Below are 15694 nucleotides of genomic sequence, written 5' to 3'. Positions count from 1 at the left end.
TGAGTTTCATAGGCGTCCCTAAAAATGTTTTCCGCTAAAGGTAAAAAATTATAATCATTTCATCATTTGTATATAATGTAAAATAGAAAATGTCTCTTATATGTTCATTTGACCAGCAATATATTTTAATTATTTATGTCCTCAAACAATTTTATTATATTGATGGTAAATTTCGTTTTGTTCCGTTTCAAAAGGTCTCCAAAATGCCATGTAATAATATTAATAAAATATCCCCCTTGTTTCTCTCTTTCGCAATTGTAATATGAATGATTAATAGAAGGTGCCTATAATAAATTAAAATTACCTGAATGACACTAAATTCCGCATTGCTGCACTGCACTGTTATGCCATTTGTTGACAACTGAAATTATGGCCAGGTCGCCCAGTGTGGCTGTGTTTGTGCCGCGTTTGCCCGCGCGCTCATTCTTCAACTGGGCGACCAGACGTGTATGATTAAATAAATATATGGAACAAGTTTTTCAATTATTTCAATGCCGAGTGGCTGCGTCAGCGACTGAACCTGGTACATACTGCCAACCTCTTGGTTCTTCAATTGAGATCGGTAAGATTATAATTCAGTAAAAACATTAAAAAAATTATATCCTGGTTTTCATCATTCAGCAGGTTATCTACGGTAGTTTCTTATTGAATTCATGTAATTCTATGCTCTTCAAATCACAGATATTCAAATTTGATAGTTACTATTTTGCAGAATAGAAGAAATCTGAAATAAATGCAATTACTATTTCTTTTTCAATTGAAATATGTGTTATTAAAATTTGTAGTTATTTCCAATAATTATCGTGAAAGAATATTTCATTTCAAGTTTCTACACTCAACCGTTAGGTTTACAAATAATATACAACAGTCCTTACTTTTAAGACAAATTAAGAGCTGAACTTACAGACCCAATACACGAGATAGGAAATGTGATTTTTGGCGAGAAGTTTCTTATAAGCTTGGGTCCGACAATGCTGAGTAAAAAAATCACACGGAGATAAAAATACACATCAAAAATATATTTTTTTGAACATCTAATTCCAAAATGTGGTGAATAAAATAATACTTTTCTTTAAGGAAGCACTTTCAAAGAAAGAAAGTATTCTATTCTAAAACAGTACGAATTGCTTTCAAGTTTGACTTATACATTATACTAATTAAAATAAGTAAACAGTAAAGTGACGATAGAATCCTTTAATGTTGTTTTTAAGCCTATTAATTCTTGGGAGCTAACGAGAAAAAAAAACGTGTTTTAGCTCCAATTAAAATAAGAACCAGACTGTTCTTATTTTAAATGGTAAAACGCAGCAGTAAAATTTCAAAGCAATCCACTTTTGATTTTTAGAGTCTGCATCGTCCCATTGTAATAAAAAATTTATTGTCATTTTTTCGAAAATTGTGTATCGTCCAAGAGTACATTTTTTTAAAATACTTTAAAAACTGTTTATCCATGAGATTATTGCAATAGACAATATAGAGGTCTATGCTAAGTTTTATTTATATCTGATAAGCCATTTTGGAGTAAAGGTGTTTTTTGGAAAAGTACTTTATCATCCTGCAACTGTTCATTAAGCACTTTCTCTTTATAGGAAATTTTTTGCTTAAAATAATAAATAATATAATATCTCGTTTCACGTTGACACTATATTTTAGAAACGCCCTCTATACAATAAAAACCTTGTCCTAACTGCCTCACTAATGCACAGCTCAAACGATAGATGAGAAAGTTACATCTACAGCAAAAAAAATGCAAAAAAAAGTAGTCTAATTGCAACCCTAAAATATGTTATAGTCTTGTTGACGGAATATTGGGATACCCTGTATTATTGTTCAAATATTACGCTTTGAAGTGGCTTTTAAAATTGCAATATACAGGGTGATTCTTAAATGTGTACATATATCTTTATTTTTACCATAATCCACAATTCACGATGTATAAGTTCAGTGGAAGTCATTTTTGAAAATTATAAATATTTGTGCATATTTTGAGAATCGCTGCCCATGTGTAATGCGCATTTTATATGCGCTCCAACGATTTGTGAGTTTTCCAAGTCAAGTGTCAAGAAAATTATGTAGAATAGAACATGAATTTTTTAAATTTCAGACTGCAGATTAAATCTAAATGACCGCGCAAAGAGACAATTTTGGATAACTCTGAATAGAAGAACTTGATATTTGCTTTTTTATGAAAACAAAAAGAAACTCTCTCAAAATAGTCATAAATCCAGTTGTGTCTTAAATATGCTTTATTAAACTGTTTTTTATACATTGTTCTATGACTATGACCAGTAACCTACTTACGAGTAGATTAGACTAATGTTCATTGTCAGATTAGATAGGGAGCGACGGTGTTTCACTTTGTGGAATTTAGTTCAACATAATTTAAACAACTTGGTACCCAGGCTAACGACAAAAGCGAAAACACAACAAATATATCTACCCAAACACCACTAAAACACCTAACCGTCTATTGGTTTTTCATATCATATTAACTTAGTTTAGGTAAAACGTAACACGTCTATAAATGGTAACTGTTATTCAGTGTTTATACTTTTAAAGGATCAAACTGGTCAGCATTAAGTTTTACTCGCAGTATTTAGATTTGTCAGAAGAACCACCAACTATATACCAGTTTCGTACTTATTAGTTGTCGTCACACAACATATGCTATTGCAGAGAACAACAATCTTGCGGAGTAACTCACTGACTAGCATTGGATTATATTAATTCAACAACCTCACTGAAAATAGCTCAATTATTCGTCGATTGTACCGCCATGATATGTTAACGAGACTAATAAGTTTGAAATCGGCATAAGAATCGGTATATGCCTGGTAATTGTATATGCCTGGTAATCCTGTCTGATAATCGGTATGTGTCTGTTAATTGGAATATGCTTGGTAATCGGTATATGCCTGTTAATTGGTATATACCTGGCAATCGATATCTCCCTGGTAATCAGTATATGCCTAGTAATCGTTATATACCTGGTAATGCTACCTGGTAATCGGTATATGTCTTGTAATCGGTATCTGCCTGGTAATCAGTATATGCTTGGTAATCGGTATATATCTGGTAATCCTGCCTGGTAATCGCTATATGCCTGTTAATCGGTATATGCCTGGTATAATAATCGGTATACTCCTGGTATAATAAACATTTAAGAAGGAGTGCTCTTTCTTCCAGTAAAACCTTAATATTGTGCACATTGAAATAGTTCATTAGTGAGGATAAATATGACAAGTTGAGAATAGACTTATGTATGAAAACATTTCAAAAATTTTTAAGAGTGCAGTCTAAAAAAATGCTTGTTTATTTATTTGATCTATATCATTTTATTTAAACGAGAAGAGACGTCGAAAAACTTTTTTAATGAAAGTTGTTGAGAAAAATGAAAACTTTCGTATAAATATTTTTGAAATTGAGAAAACTACGACGACGAAAAGCTTCGATGGCGTTATAGCCATTAGGTCGGTAAACTTGCCAAGATGGAATATTACGGTTTCCAATTTGATCTTTCCATTTTCTTATAATGGCAGCTAACCATTAGTTCTAGGTCACCCTGTACAAATTTTAGGTTCAACCTGTGTTTTACTCGTTTGAGAATAATATTTGCTCAGGATTAAAAAGAAAGATCTTTATTTTCCTGAAGGTTTCGCAATGATTTACGCCACGTTTTATTCACACATATATTTTTTTTAATTCTAATGTTATTTACTGGACTAAAACTTTAGTATGCATGAACGTAGTATCGAAAGTGTGAAACATATGGGCATCAAATAATGACAGTTAAAGCCTACGTTTCGCTCTATAAGTGAGTCTATTAGGCGTTTTTATAGGCCTGTTATTTGGTCCAATAGACACATTATCGCGATGGATTATTTTTAGTAAATTCGTCAACTTTTATTCGAGGCGACTTGGGATTCTGTGAATCGCGTGGATTTAAAATAAAACTGGTCGTTCTCCGATTCTTGTTAAACTAATCGACCACACAAACGTGTAGGTTTTTGCTTGAAAGTGGACTCATTTGCATAAATCGAATCTAGAAGAATGTCGCCAGTTTTGGTGTAAAATAACAGTAAAGCATGCTTGGCAAATGTCACGATTATTATAAAAAATGTTAGACTGCTTCTAATCTACCGACTACAGACGTGACCGGTTCCAAAGTAGATTGAAATGGTCATATATTAAGACAAAATGTTAAGAAACGATTAAATTAAGCTAGCTTACTTAGCCCTAAAAATGCTTCGTTTAAAAATTACATGGTGTTTTAAATGAACTTTGATTAATGTCTTAAAACCGACGGAAGGCATCTGATTCAAATTTAGTTCACATTGTAAGGTCGCGGAAAGCAATAAAGTCATCATCACCAAACATCTGATTTCCTGCATCTGTGGGTACAGGTATGTGCAACCAATTTTTTTTAATTTCATCATCTCTCGGGAACAACAAACGCCTCTTGTTAATTTTTCTTAAAACTGCTTGAGTAAAAACAAAAAATTCCATTTGTTTTAAGAAATCAAACTTACTGTATCTGGGATACGAAAGACCTTAGTATCTATGTTTATACAGGGTGTTGCAGAAGTTATTTTATGAAAAAAAGTCCATATAAATGTAGGTCGAAATATGCTTCGTTTCCGAGATAGTGTTTAAATTTTAATTTTTTATTTATTTTTATGAATTATTTCAAAGTTTTAAAGATATTGACTCGAAATTTGATGGTTGTATTTTTTTTTAGAAATATTGACAGCAAAAAAATATCAAAACGGGAAAAAGTAAGTGGCGCACCATTTTTTTATTAAAAAAGTTTGTGGCACATTTTTCCCTCCAAAGCGTTTTTCAAATTTTGAATCAATATCTTTAAAACTGAAATCATTAATAAAAATAAAAAATAAATAAAATTTAAATAGTACTCTGTATCTCGGAAACGAAGCATATTTCGACCTACGTTTATATCAACTTTATCACAAAATATCTTCTGCAAACACCCCCTAACATATTTCGCAGTTATTTACAAACACCTTGTATATACTTTTATATATATTTAAAGAGATGAATCGGTTGTCCAAAAAAAATTCCTTCTGTTTTATGATATTGTCTGTAATTATTTATTTGTGGCTCTTTTTATTTGATTGGGCATTTCTGCTATACTAGAAAAAAATGTTTTTTTTTTAATAAATGACACTGTGCTAAAAGTATCAGTCAAAAGTTTGATTTTATAAATTCAGTTTTACTTAACCAGAAATATCCCACAATAAAAAAGTTGAGAGTTCTTCACGACACAATAGTTACTACACATTATTGGGCATCGGAAACTTTGTGGCGCCAATCAAATAAATAAATAAATAGTAGTAATCTATATTATGCTCGTAAGCGGTAAAACGCGTTGTAGTAGCAAAAAGAGGTTAAATCTGTTATCAAGTCGTGTGCCGCTCTATGCTCACGGTACACAATACTACTGATTGCCATAAGAACGGGTGCCATACACTTGACCAAGCAAAGTGTCAAACTCACGCACACACGCACAAACTATAATTAAATGCAACCGGGATTGTTCACCGCCACGCCAGGTCGACAGGGCAGGCATTAATGTACCGCTAGATACGTATCGAATAAATTGATCGATGCGAAGCGTCAGATCAGAGACAGGCATGTACATGTATAAATAAGTGTGGGATATTTTTGGTTAGGCAAAATTTATAAAATCGAGCATTTGACTAGTGCAACGGGTTATTCATTAAAAACTTTTTTCTTTCCTGAAATAACCAGTCACGTAGAAAGAGCTTCATTTTTTACGCGCAATCTAACAATTTTAAGAGAAATTGGCAAGAACCGTTTTTTGTGCGGGATCAACAAATAATTCCGAAATGCAGTTATTTTCCTTAAGAGATTCATAGGCGAAAAGATTTTTACAAGGAGGGAGCCATACGTTCCCCATACGCCACTGATGCAGTCAAAGAAATGTTTTGATTTTTCTTGCTTCCCGCAGCCTTATAATGAGTATCAACTTTCAATAAAATATCACACATTAACCAAAAGTCATTTTAAAACATTTTAACACTAACTTTAAACAAAGCATTTTTGGACTATAGTAAATTGACTTAAATTCAATCGTTTTTTACTCTAGAAATCTGTGGAAGTTGTATGACCAGTGACCACTGTTTTCTAGGACGCTCTGTATAATAAAAAGGATTTTATCTCATTTGTCGTATTTTTCCTATTTTACCCTTCGTGTACGTAAGACACGTTGTTTATAATTTTCGGAATAACGTAAAGGCATTGCTTCTTTAAATGAACCAACTTTTATTTCAAAGCCTAGAAATCTATCGACTACGCTCAAATGCGAGGTAAATAGTGCGTGGAGTTGCAAAAAAAAAGAGAAGAACGCATCGTCGTCTTTGTTACACAATTACAACGCTAAGCATTTAAAGATGATTTAATATGTCGAGTAAAAGTAACTATTACCATCACCGTATTTGTGCTACCGTATAGTGAGAAACGAGAAAGATCACGTTCATTGTAAAGTTTCATGACGTTAGTTGTTTTGGTTCATATCAACACACCAGACAGGTTATAGTCTTGAACAGGTTTACCTTTTTTTTACAGTTAATTGCTAAATGTGTGTCACAATCAGATCTTGATATGGGGAATTTTTTCCGAGGGCTCATTTTTAACCTAGCCATGAAAGTGACAGGTTGTGGAACAAGTGAATTACTAGAGTTACTGAGTGTCTCTAAACAATTAATATTTTTAAATAATCGATCAGTTTTTGCTTCAAACATGAAGTTGAGGCTAGATTTGCAAACGTTATTAGAAGATTGCATATTTTTATTTGAAACCTCTTATAGCGAGCGTTCAAATAAAAACGTGGTCGAAGTTGGCTCTGACACATTGGACGTAAGGAGTAGTTTATAACGACCAACTTAATCTCATTTCTCAACGAGCTGTATAGCAGCTGTCAGTTTCAATAACGTTAATGACTATATAACTTTATTTTAAAGAATAATCGTGATAACAATAACAAACAATTAAAGGAGCTGCGGAAAGTGCCCCCCTCCTTGTTATAACAATAAATTAAAGCAGCTGCTGAAAGTGTCCCCCTCCTTGTTCCAAGCACTTTTCACACCTGTTCCTCAAAGAATTAAAGACATTTTCTAAGATGCTCGGGGTATTGTTAATTTCACGAATCTTGTCTATAAGTCGAGCCTGCAGATGGTTTAAATCACGAATAGGCAGTTCAAAAATAGCGTTTTTAAGGTAAGGCCACAAAAAGAAATCACACGGCGTAATATCACATGACCTCGGTGGAAATTCATGTTCAGCATTGAGACTTATTAGTCGATTTTGGAAAACTTCCCTCAACATATTCATCATCTCGCCTGCCGTATGTGCCCTTGTGCCATCTTGTTGAAAGTAAAAGTTTGTAATTTCGTTTTCTTCCAGCTGGTTAACAAAAGGAGCGATAATTTCTTCTCTATACCTTTGCGCAGTAAGAGTACCATTAAAAAAAATAGGTCCATAAATCCTCATTCGATTGAGAGCACACCAAACTCCAATTTTTTGAGCGTGTAGAGGGCCCTCGACAAAAAAGTTATCTGGTTTTTCAGAAGACCACATTCTCATATTCTGTGAGTTTACGTAACCACTTAAATGAAACCAAGCTTCATCAGAAAAAAAGGTGATATTATGAAGTTCACCGTAGTTGTTTAAAAACCATTCACAAAATACAGCCCGTCGCGGAAAATCAACTTCTTGAAGTTCTTGCTGACAAGTTAAACGATAGGAGAACAAACGCAAATCTTTTTTTAACACTGTGTGGCAGGTACCGACTGATACTCCCACCATTTGTGATAAAACACGTACAGAAGTTCTTGGCGCATTTTCCATTATTTGTTGGACATTTTCTTTTAGTTCTTCAGTCCGCTTTTTAGGTCGGCCGCTTCCTTCTTTTCTTGTTACACTGCCCGTTTCACGAAAAACATTAACACAACGCTGAACCGCACTTTGAAAAATTTTGTACTCAACAACGCCGGGAAATTGATTTTGAAATTCTATGAAACATTCCTCAATATAATACTTCCATATTCCATCAATCTTGCGTCCATTTCTAAAGTAGGACTCTATGATAAACACTTTTTGTTCTTGAGAAAACACCATTTTAAACGCTTTTTAAAACGAAAATATTCAAATTGATAGCGGCGATATAGCGCTTTGACAGATGACGTTTAAGTTCATTTGCTATACGCTACGCCCTACGTCCAAATTTTCAGAACCAACTTGACCACGTTTTTATTTGAACGCTCGTTATTATGATAGAAACAGATTATTTTAGACGTTTTAATGTTCGAATAAACGCTGTACATATTCTTGACGGGCCTGTCCTAAGTGAATTGCTGTTATAAGTACACATAAGGCAAAGTCAGCGATGTCCTACAAACACAAAAACTGACAAAACGGAAACCAGGTCAGCAGTACAAAAAGTGAACACAAAATTTAAATATTCAAAAAACTACTACGTGCGCTGTTTGGGAACTTGGAAATTGCCACTTGTCAGGACCGGCTTGGTGGTATTCCCAAAAATTTATCTTTAGTATCGCCAAATATTATAATCATCTTCTTTCCTATACAGGGTCTTCGGAAAGTATGGTTTTACTAATAAAAATTATGTTTCTTTGATACTTGTTGCAACACTTAGTATTGACGGCGTTTCATAACTTCAAACTTGTTTTTTTATTAATATTTTGCATAATAACGTAACATTTTTTCAGTTAAGTGATTTTTAAAATGAAATGAAAAATCTGAATCTGAATTTAATGTCCTAAATAGTCATTATTGATTAGAAATTGTCCTCTGCTTGTTCAAAGTCGACAACTTTAACCCTTTCTGGAAAAAAAGCGTATTTATTATTTTGAGGTAATCCTTAAAACAACTAAAATTGACCCATGCTGTGGTGTATAAACAAAGCAGGATTTGAACGTAAAACAAAATTGTTATTTATTGTAAGGATTAAATATTACTTGCGAAATTAAAAATAATAATTATTATTATTGTTTTAATTCGTTCGTCAGCAACTAGATTTTTCATTAATTGTTTCACCTATAAGAACTAAACTAATAAATTCGAAACTAGTATATGTCTGGTGGTTCTACTAACATATGATTCTAGCCATTTACTAGATATTGCGGGTTTAATCCAATACCGGTTGGTGGATTAGTTCGTTGAGAGTTGTTTGTATCAGTTAATAATATCCGTTTTATAACTTTTTTGAATAGCCGTAACAATTTAACGGTTTTTTCTTTCGAAGATGTAGTTTGTTGTAAATAATACATTTATCAGTTTTACAGGATATTCCTTTGGTAAAACCAAAATGTGGCTCTGTAGTTAATACTTTTACAAATAAAGTGCTGTATTTTTAACTATTAAAATGGTGTTTATAGTGACAAAAGAAATGGACGTTTGCAATTTTAATAAAATTCCACCCTAGAAAAATATTTTGATTCTTTAATTTGCCATGCTCAATTTACTACAGTCCGTACAATATTTATTGAGATAGAATTCTAAGAAAATAATAAGCCAATAAAGTTCTGTAATCGGAACTACTGTAACAATATACCGCGGCAGGGGTGTGCCTTCAAATTATATATAAAAATAATATAATATTAAAATATATACCAAGTAAATATATATATAAAGTAGGTTTTTTTGGATTAAAATGCGTTTTCCTTATATTTTTCACCTGCATTGATTTATTTTAATAAGAAATTACACTGAAAATGCACAGGACGAAACACACCTTCGTAACTGCAAAACACAGTATACACTGCAAGCTGCTACAGTGAACGCCACGCCACCAATATCTTTCTACCTTGGGTATCGAATGCGGTTAATTCCAAGAAAGTGACGCAGGGGTCTTCTTGGAATTCTATCTCAACAAGTATCGTACTATATTTATTTGTTCAGTGCAACTGTTCCCTTATAATTTCTTTTTATCCAAAACTCTGGATTAATTTCCCGCGATTAAACATAATTATCTCATTTTTATCGAGCCGACCCTGTCGTCCGTAATACCGGAACGGCTCGGCTTGGTCCAAGCCTCCGGTAATTACACCTGAAACACATTTGTGCCGTTATCACAGCCGACTGGGTTTATGATCAGAATTATTAACTCTAGTAACGGGACAAAAATACTCGGTCTCGGTATAAACCCAAGACCAAACATATGAAGTACGTCTAGCGATATGTGCCAGTTGATAATCACATCGGCAAAGAAACTGTTTAGCAAGTTAACTGTTAAAGGTAGATATGAGATATATGCCTTTTTAGTTCTATTCTTCGATTATGTTTAAAATCGAAACTAAAAAATGGCTCAACATATTTGCGTGTAGTGCGTAGTAGCAATGTTTCATTCTAAGAAAGCGTATGAAGCTCCAATGAAGCTCACATATCTCAATATAGTTCAGTCATCCAACGTTCAGACACGGCGTTTCCAGGAAAGAAATGTATAAGTTTTTTTCTTATCGGTTCTTTATGTTCTTTGGGCTGCTGAATCCGAATCTGAGGTTTGCCATCTCACCAAGCGACGGCTTCACAACGAAAATCGCAAAAAACCTCAAAATTTAGCACTTTTTCAATTTTTTGACTATAATTCGAAAACTAGACGTTTTTCGATCATATACAAAATAAAAAAGTTGACAAAAATAAGTTATATTTTTATTTGTATATACAGTGCTTTCGAAAAGTAACGAATAAATTCATTATTTTTTAAATTGAGAAGTTTTCGAAAAAATCCCATGGCACGTCGATTTTGTTTTTAAAAAAGGCACTTTTTAACATACGACCCATATTTGTGACATCATCGTTGTTCGAGATATGACGTCATCGACAATTTTTTTAAATAGCAACCCCCAATTTTGACCATGTCATTTGAAAGAGCGTGTCATTCTACATACACAGATTATGAAAAATTATGGTGTTACATAACAAAAATTTCAAGAAAATAATGTTTGAAGATTTTAAAATTTAATTTTCACAATACTGAAAATGATAATGATCGTGTCTGTTTTAAGACGCAACATAGACACCATATAGGCACATCCATCGGTATTGAGTAGGTAGCTGGTATGTCAGATCTTTGGGTTTGAACTTTCTTGTATCTGACATTCTATTAATTAAAATTGCCAAGAAGAGTACGTTTTATCTATTATTGGCACTAAAATGAGTAGCACTACCGGAGTCTACATCTTCGCTCTCGAGTTTTTTTTTGTATGCCAGTGAAGTATAATAAAGAACATTTTACTGCAGTCAAAGGTAGATTGTATCAAATATAAAGTGGAAGCTAGAGAGTGACGCAACATGTTTGCTAATACATTTTATTAATGTCTATGAAAACGTTTATTATGTTTTTATTATCAAAAAGTATATAAAGCTCACGTTATATCCCATAAATCATTATAAAGTTAATGTTGCAATTTTAGCAGTAATATTATTTTAACTATTTAGTTTTCTGTAGTCTTCAAAATTGAAATATACATACTTATTACAAAATTTAAAATTTTGAGAAAAGCAACAAAATATCCTGATTCCATCTTTTATTCTTAGTTAAGATCAATGAATATACAGAGTGTTTTGAAAAAGGATGCCATAAATTGAAGAATTGATAAAACGTCACAAAATAACACTTCCTATTTTTCACTTTTTTTATGTGACCTCTTTTCGACGTAGATAAGAAATGTCTCGGTATTATTTTAATTTCAGTCTCAATTTAAGAGAAAAACACTATTTTATTACGTAATGAAAATACATGCAGAAATTGCTCATATCAAACTGCAAATTTCTTGGGAAGTCGTTTTGTAAATAATAATTTTACATTTGATGAAAAAAAACATAGTGTATCAGCCAAATGAAATAAATTCAATAATAAATAAATGAGGGCGTGTTCGAAAAGACGCTTGGACACGTCGATTGGTACTTTTAGTTGCGTATTTTCTTTTTAACTTTTTATACAGGGTGTGTCTTGTAACAGTGGTGAATACCAACTTTATTATTTTAATTGCAACACCCTGTATAATATTCAATTTTTGGATTTTTCAGAAACTTCTGGACACATTTCATGTAAAATGGCCTATACCTATCTACAACTGTTTCGGAAATATTAAGTGTTTTCAGATTTATTGCAAAAATTAACATTAAAAAAAGAAAATTATTTGATTACAGAACTTCGCTACAACACACAGTGTGCGCATTTTAAGTGATTTAGACTAGAGTGGAGTACCTTTTTTTTATGTAAAACGAAATTGTAATGTGCCCTAACCCCAAAAAAAAAAAAATTATATGCAAAAACCTCTACAAAATACTCAAAAACTAACCGTATTTAGCATATGCAAAAACCAAGTCCAAGCAAATTTTATTGCATTATATTTATACTGTTTTTTGACAAAGATGTAGTCAAATATTGTTTTTAGATCTTCTTTAATGCCTCTATCTAAAAAAAATAACCATACAACATACAATGAATTTAATTTTTTTTTTTAATATTTTTAATAAAACCTTTTTAATTTTTTATATTTTATTCTGATTCCGATAGATAAAAATTTTATTTTTTTAAGGAACAGTAGGTATGTAGGTACTTCTTTAGTTACTTACTAGAAATTTTCGATATACCTTTAATAAAAATTGTATTTAAAATTTCATTACTAGTATTAAACACATACTATAATCATTTTTTTGTGGGGATAGTAAATTATTTTAGATTAAGTGTTTGACAAAATATTCAAAGGCATTAAATTTCTATAAGAATTCAATCTTNATTTTTGTACTCTTCGAATTTCTAGAGCGACCCCTTGGCGACGCCCTTGCTTCGTCCTATTTTCCGATGTTCTATCAACCTCTGAATTTACGACACCTTGATTAAAAACATCTTGTATTATTTTTTATCTAACTGTTTCTATGTATTCATCTAACCATTATTGTAATTTATTTGTTTTCATGTAAAGGCATTATTATCTTGATTTAGCAGGAATTTTTAATGCTTGATTGAGGCACATTATTAGTTATCTTGTCCACCCTATACAATAAAACCGATTTTATTTGCACGTAACCGATATCGCAACTGATGGCATCAGTCGGTTCCGAGGTATTTGACCCCCCTGCCCATTGCAGGTGCTGTAACGTTGCTGTCGGAAATACTCTGTTGGCTCAAACCGGAAGCAGTCTTCATAACCGACGACCGAAGTGACGAAAGAGAGGGTCCCGTTTCGTGCTTCCATTATGATTTTAAGCGAGTGCGTACTCGAGTGATTTAGAACAATCATTTTAGTTTTGCGCCCAGTGGCCTATATTTCAGGCTGTTTGCTTACTTTAATGTCAAGTTAACGACGCCATTGTTTACAGTTTCCCTCTGTTTCTTGTATTGGAAAAAATAATAAAGGCTCATGCGTGCTTTTTTACGTAAGTAAGACTGTTTTAGAGACAGAAGATTAAAAATAAACTTATAAAACCATTGCCGGTGCTATAATAGCATTTTCAAAAATTATATCTATCCTAATACATAGAAATGTATAAAAAATTGTTCTATATCTACAGGGCGTAAGAAGTTTGACTGCCATTACTTTAGCATGAGATAGAGTAATCATAAATGAACAAAAAGTTGTATATTACAGGGGCGTAAGATTAACAGGTTTCAAAATACAGCGAGTATTAATATTGGGGAGTTTCATCACAACGTGACAACAGTGCTGAACCTGCTGATGCACACCACGAGTACACGCGGCTGACTTATCCTATGGAAAAAATGTAAACAGCTATTATTGTGAAACATTTAGTAAATTTCAAGACAATTGTTTTCCAGTTTTTAAATAAATTAAATAAAATGTATCGATTTTGTAGTACGAAGATAGTTTTGTGCTTAAATTTTAGCTCGAATTTTAGTAATTATGAATCTCTTAAAACAGGAACTAAACTTGTAATCAAATTACGTATTTGAAAAATATGTAATTAAATTATCCAAAGATTCACGTCGTCCAAATAATCATACATATTAAAAATAAGTTAGGTACTTACCAAAAAGCAAAATTCAGTAATTTTTAAACGCACAAATACAAAACGAACTACAACATATGCTCAAAATGTCTACCACCATTTTCGTGCATTCGCTGGAAAACACCTCAAGAAAAGGAAATAGTGGTAAGCAAAAAACACTCCGACACTGTCGAATCCAGACACTAATTGAATTGTGTATTGGTGGTTGCTGGACACCATAGTACTTCGTGTTAATAAATCGCCGTGCTGTTGTCACATTCTAAATTTATTACAACGCTAATTATTTTTTAGAATTAAGCATAAAGATGTTAAAAAAAGTGATAAACATTGTATTTTATGGTATTCTATGCACGCAGTTATGTCAATATTTCTTAATTAATCGAACTTTTGTACATCAAGTTGAAGATTTTGATAATTTTTTTCTCGGAAATACCGGTAGTCGCCGTCTACTTGCTTATTTTAGGCGGAACACCATGTATATGTTTGCATATTTAGATTCTACGCGTAATTTTATGGGGATTTTTATCAAGCTTTCCTATATCCATCTTCAATGGTCTTCGAGATATTTCAATTCTTTCACAAAAAGTTGCTTTTAGCCTAATTTAAAAATGCCTATTTTTTAAATCGTGCAAACTGAAGTATTGATATTTGGGAGGGAGATAGGGGGATGCCTATCATTTATTCCAGTTATTTTAAAAATTGTTTAATTATATACAGGGTGGTGGATGTACACAGATGTACTCAGACTTAGCTAAAGCTTTTGATGAAGTAAATCATGACATCTTAATAGACAATAAAATTGGATAAATACAGTTTTTCGGATAATCATTTAACAATTTAGTACCTCCTGTCTAAGTAATAGTAAACAGTATGTAGTTTACAAAGGAAACTGTTCTGATGACTTCACTTTCATACAGGAGTACCTCAAGGCTCAAATTTGGGTCCACTATTATTTTTGTGCATGATCAACGACCTCTCTGGGAGAACTGGTAATTCAGATTTAATTTAAGAATGTTAGAAAATAGGAGAAATTTTTGCTATTTTTTTTATAGATTAATAATGTTTTAAATTCTGTTTACATGATAAACCCTTTGTATTGTATTAATCCTACATTATAGTAGAGGAGATACTTATACAATGTTTGTTCCAACCCCCATAAAAGTCTATGCGTATTCATATTAGTAGGAGATGGAATATTTTTTTTAAATTTAAGTTTATAAGTTTCATTCATTTGTATTATTGTTATTTTATAATTTCTCTTTTATTTATTGTAGTAGTTACTTGGGCTGTGTTGTAGATTATAAATAAATATGTATTTCTTTTCAGATTCTGGGCATCCTATGTATGTCTTTGGCGTCGCCAGCCTACCACGGAGGTGTACATTTCTTTCTGTTCGTTGCAACGACGAGCTTCATCGGTACCTTGATATGGGTGTTCATATATCTGTTGGGCATCAGAGAGGCCATTAGTTTTCCCATAAACTGGATATTAACAGTAAGATTCAAAATTTTAATAGAAAAGTAATTTAGCAATTTTTAGTATTATTCTTGGAAAAGTGTGCTACAAAGTACAACTTTGAGCCCTTGATTTCTATTGTCGTAGTGAATTTAGCTCAAAATGTTTATTTCTTACACTAATTATACAGAGTGTAGTTTTG

At 32.3% G+C, this 15694-nt stretch overlaps 1 protein-coding gene across 1 annotated transcript in view; it reads left to right on the top strand.

Moving 5' to 3' along the window:
• The window catches only part of LOC108904278 (CKLF-like MARVEL transmembrane domain-containing protein 4), a 50284-nt gene that overhangs the window by 33068 nt on the left and 1522 nt on the right, over positions 1-15694 (top strand). The window contains exon 2 of the mRNA XM_018706763.1: positions 15364-15531. Coding sequence (XP_018562279.1) covers positions 15364-15531 — 168 coding nt within the window. The remainder of the gene's footprint in view (positions 1-15363; positions 15532-15694) is intronic.

Source organism: Anoplophora glabripennis, unplaced genomic scaffold, assembly GCF_000390285.2.
Source record: "Anoplophora glabripennis isolate ALB-LARVAE unplaced genomic scaffold, Agla_2.0 scaffold145, whole genome shotgun sequence".
Lineage (NCBI taxonomy): Eukaryota > Metazoa > Arthropoda > Insecta > Coleoptera > Cerambycidae > Anoplophora > Anoplophora glabripennis.
Note: the sequence above shows the minus strand (reverse complement) of the source record. Positions and strands in the feature narration are given on the sequence as shown.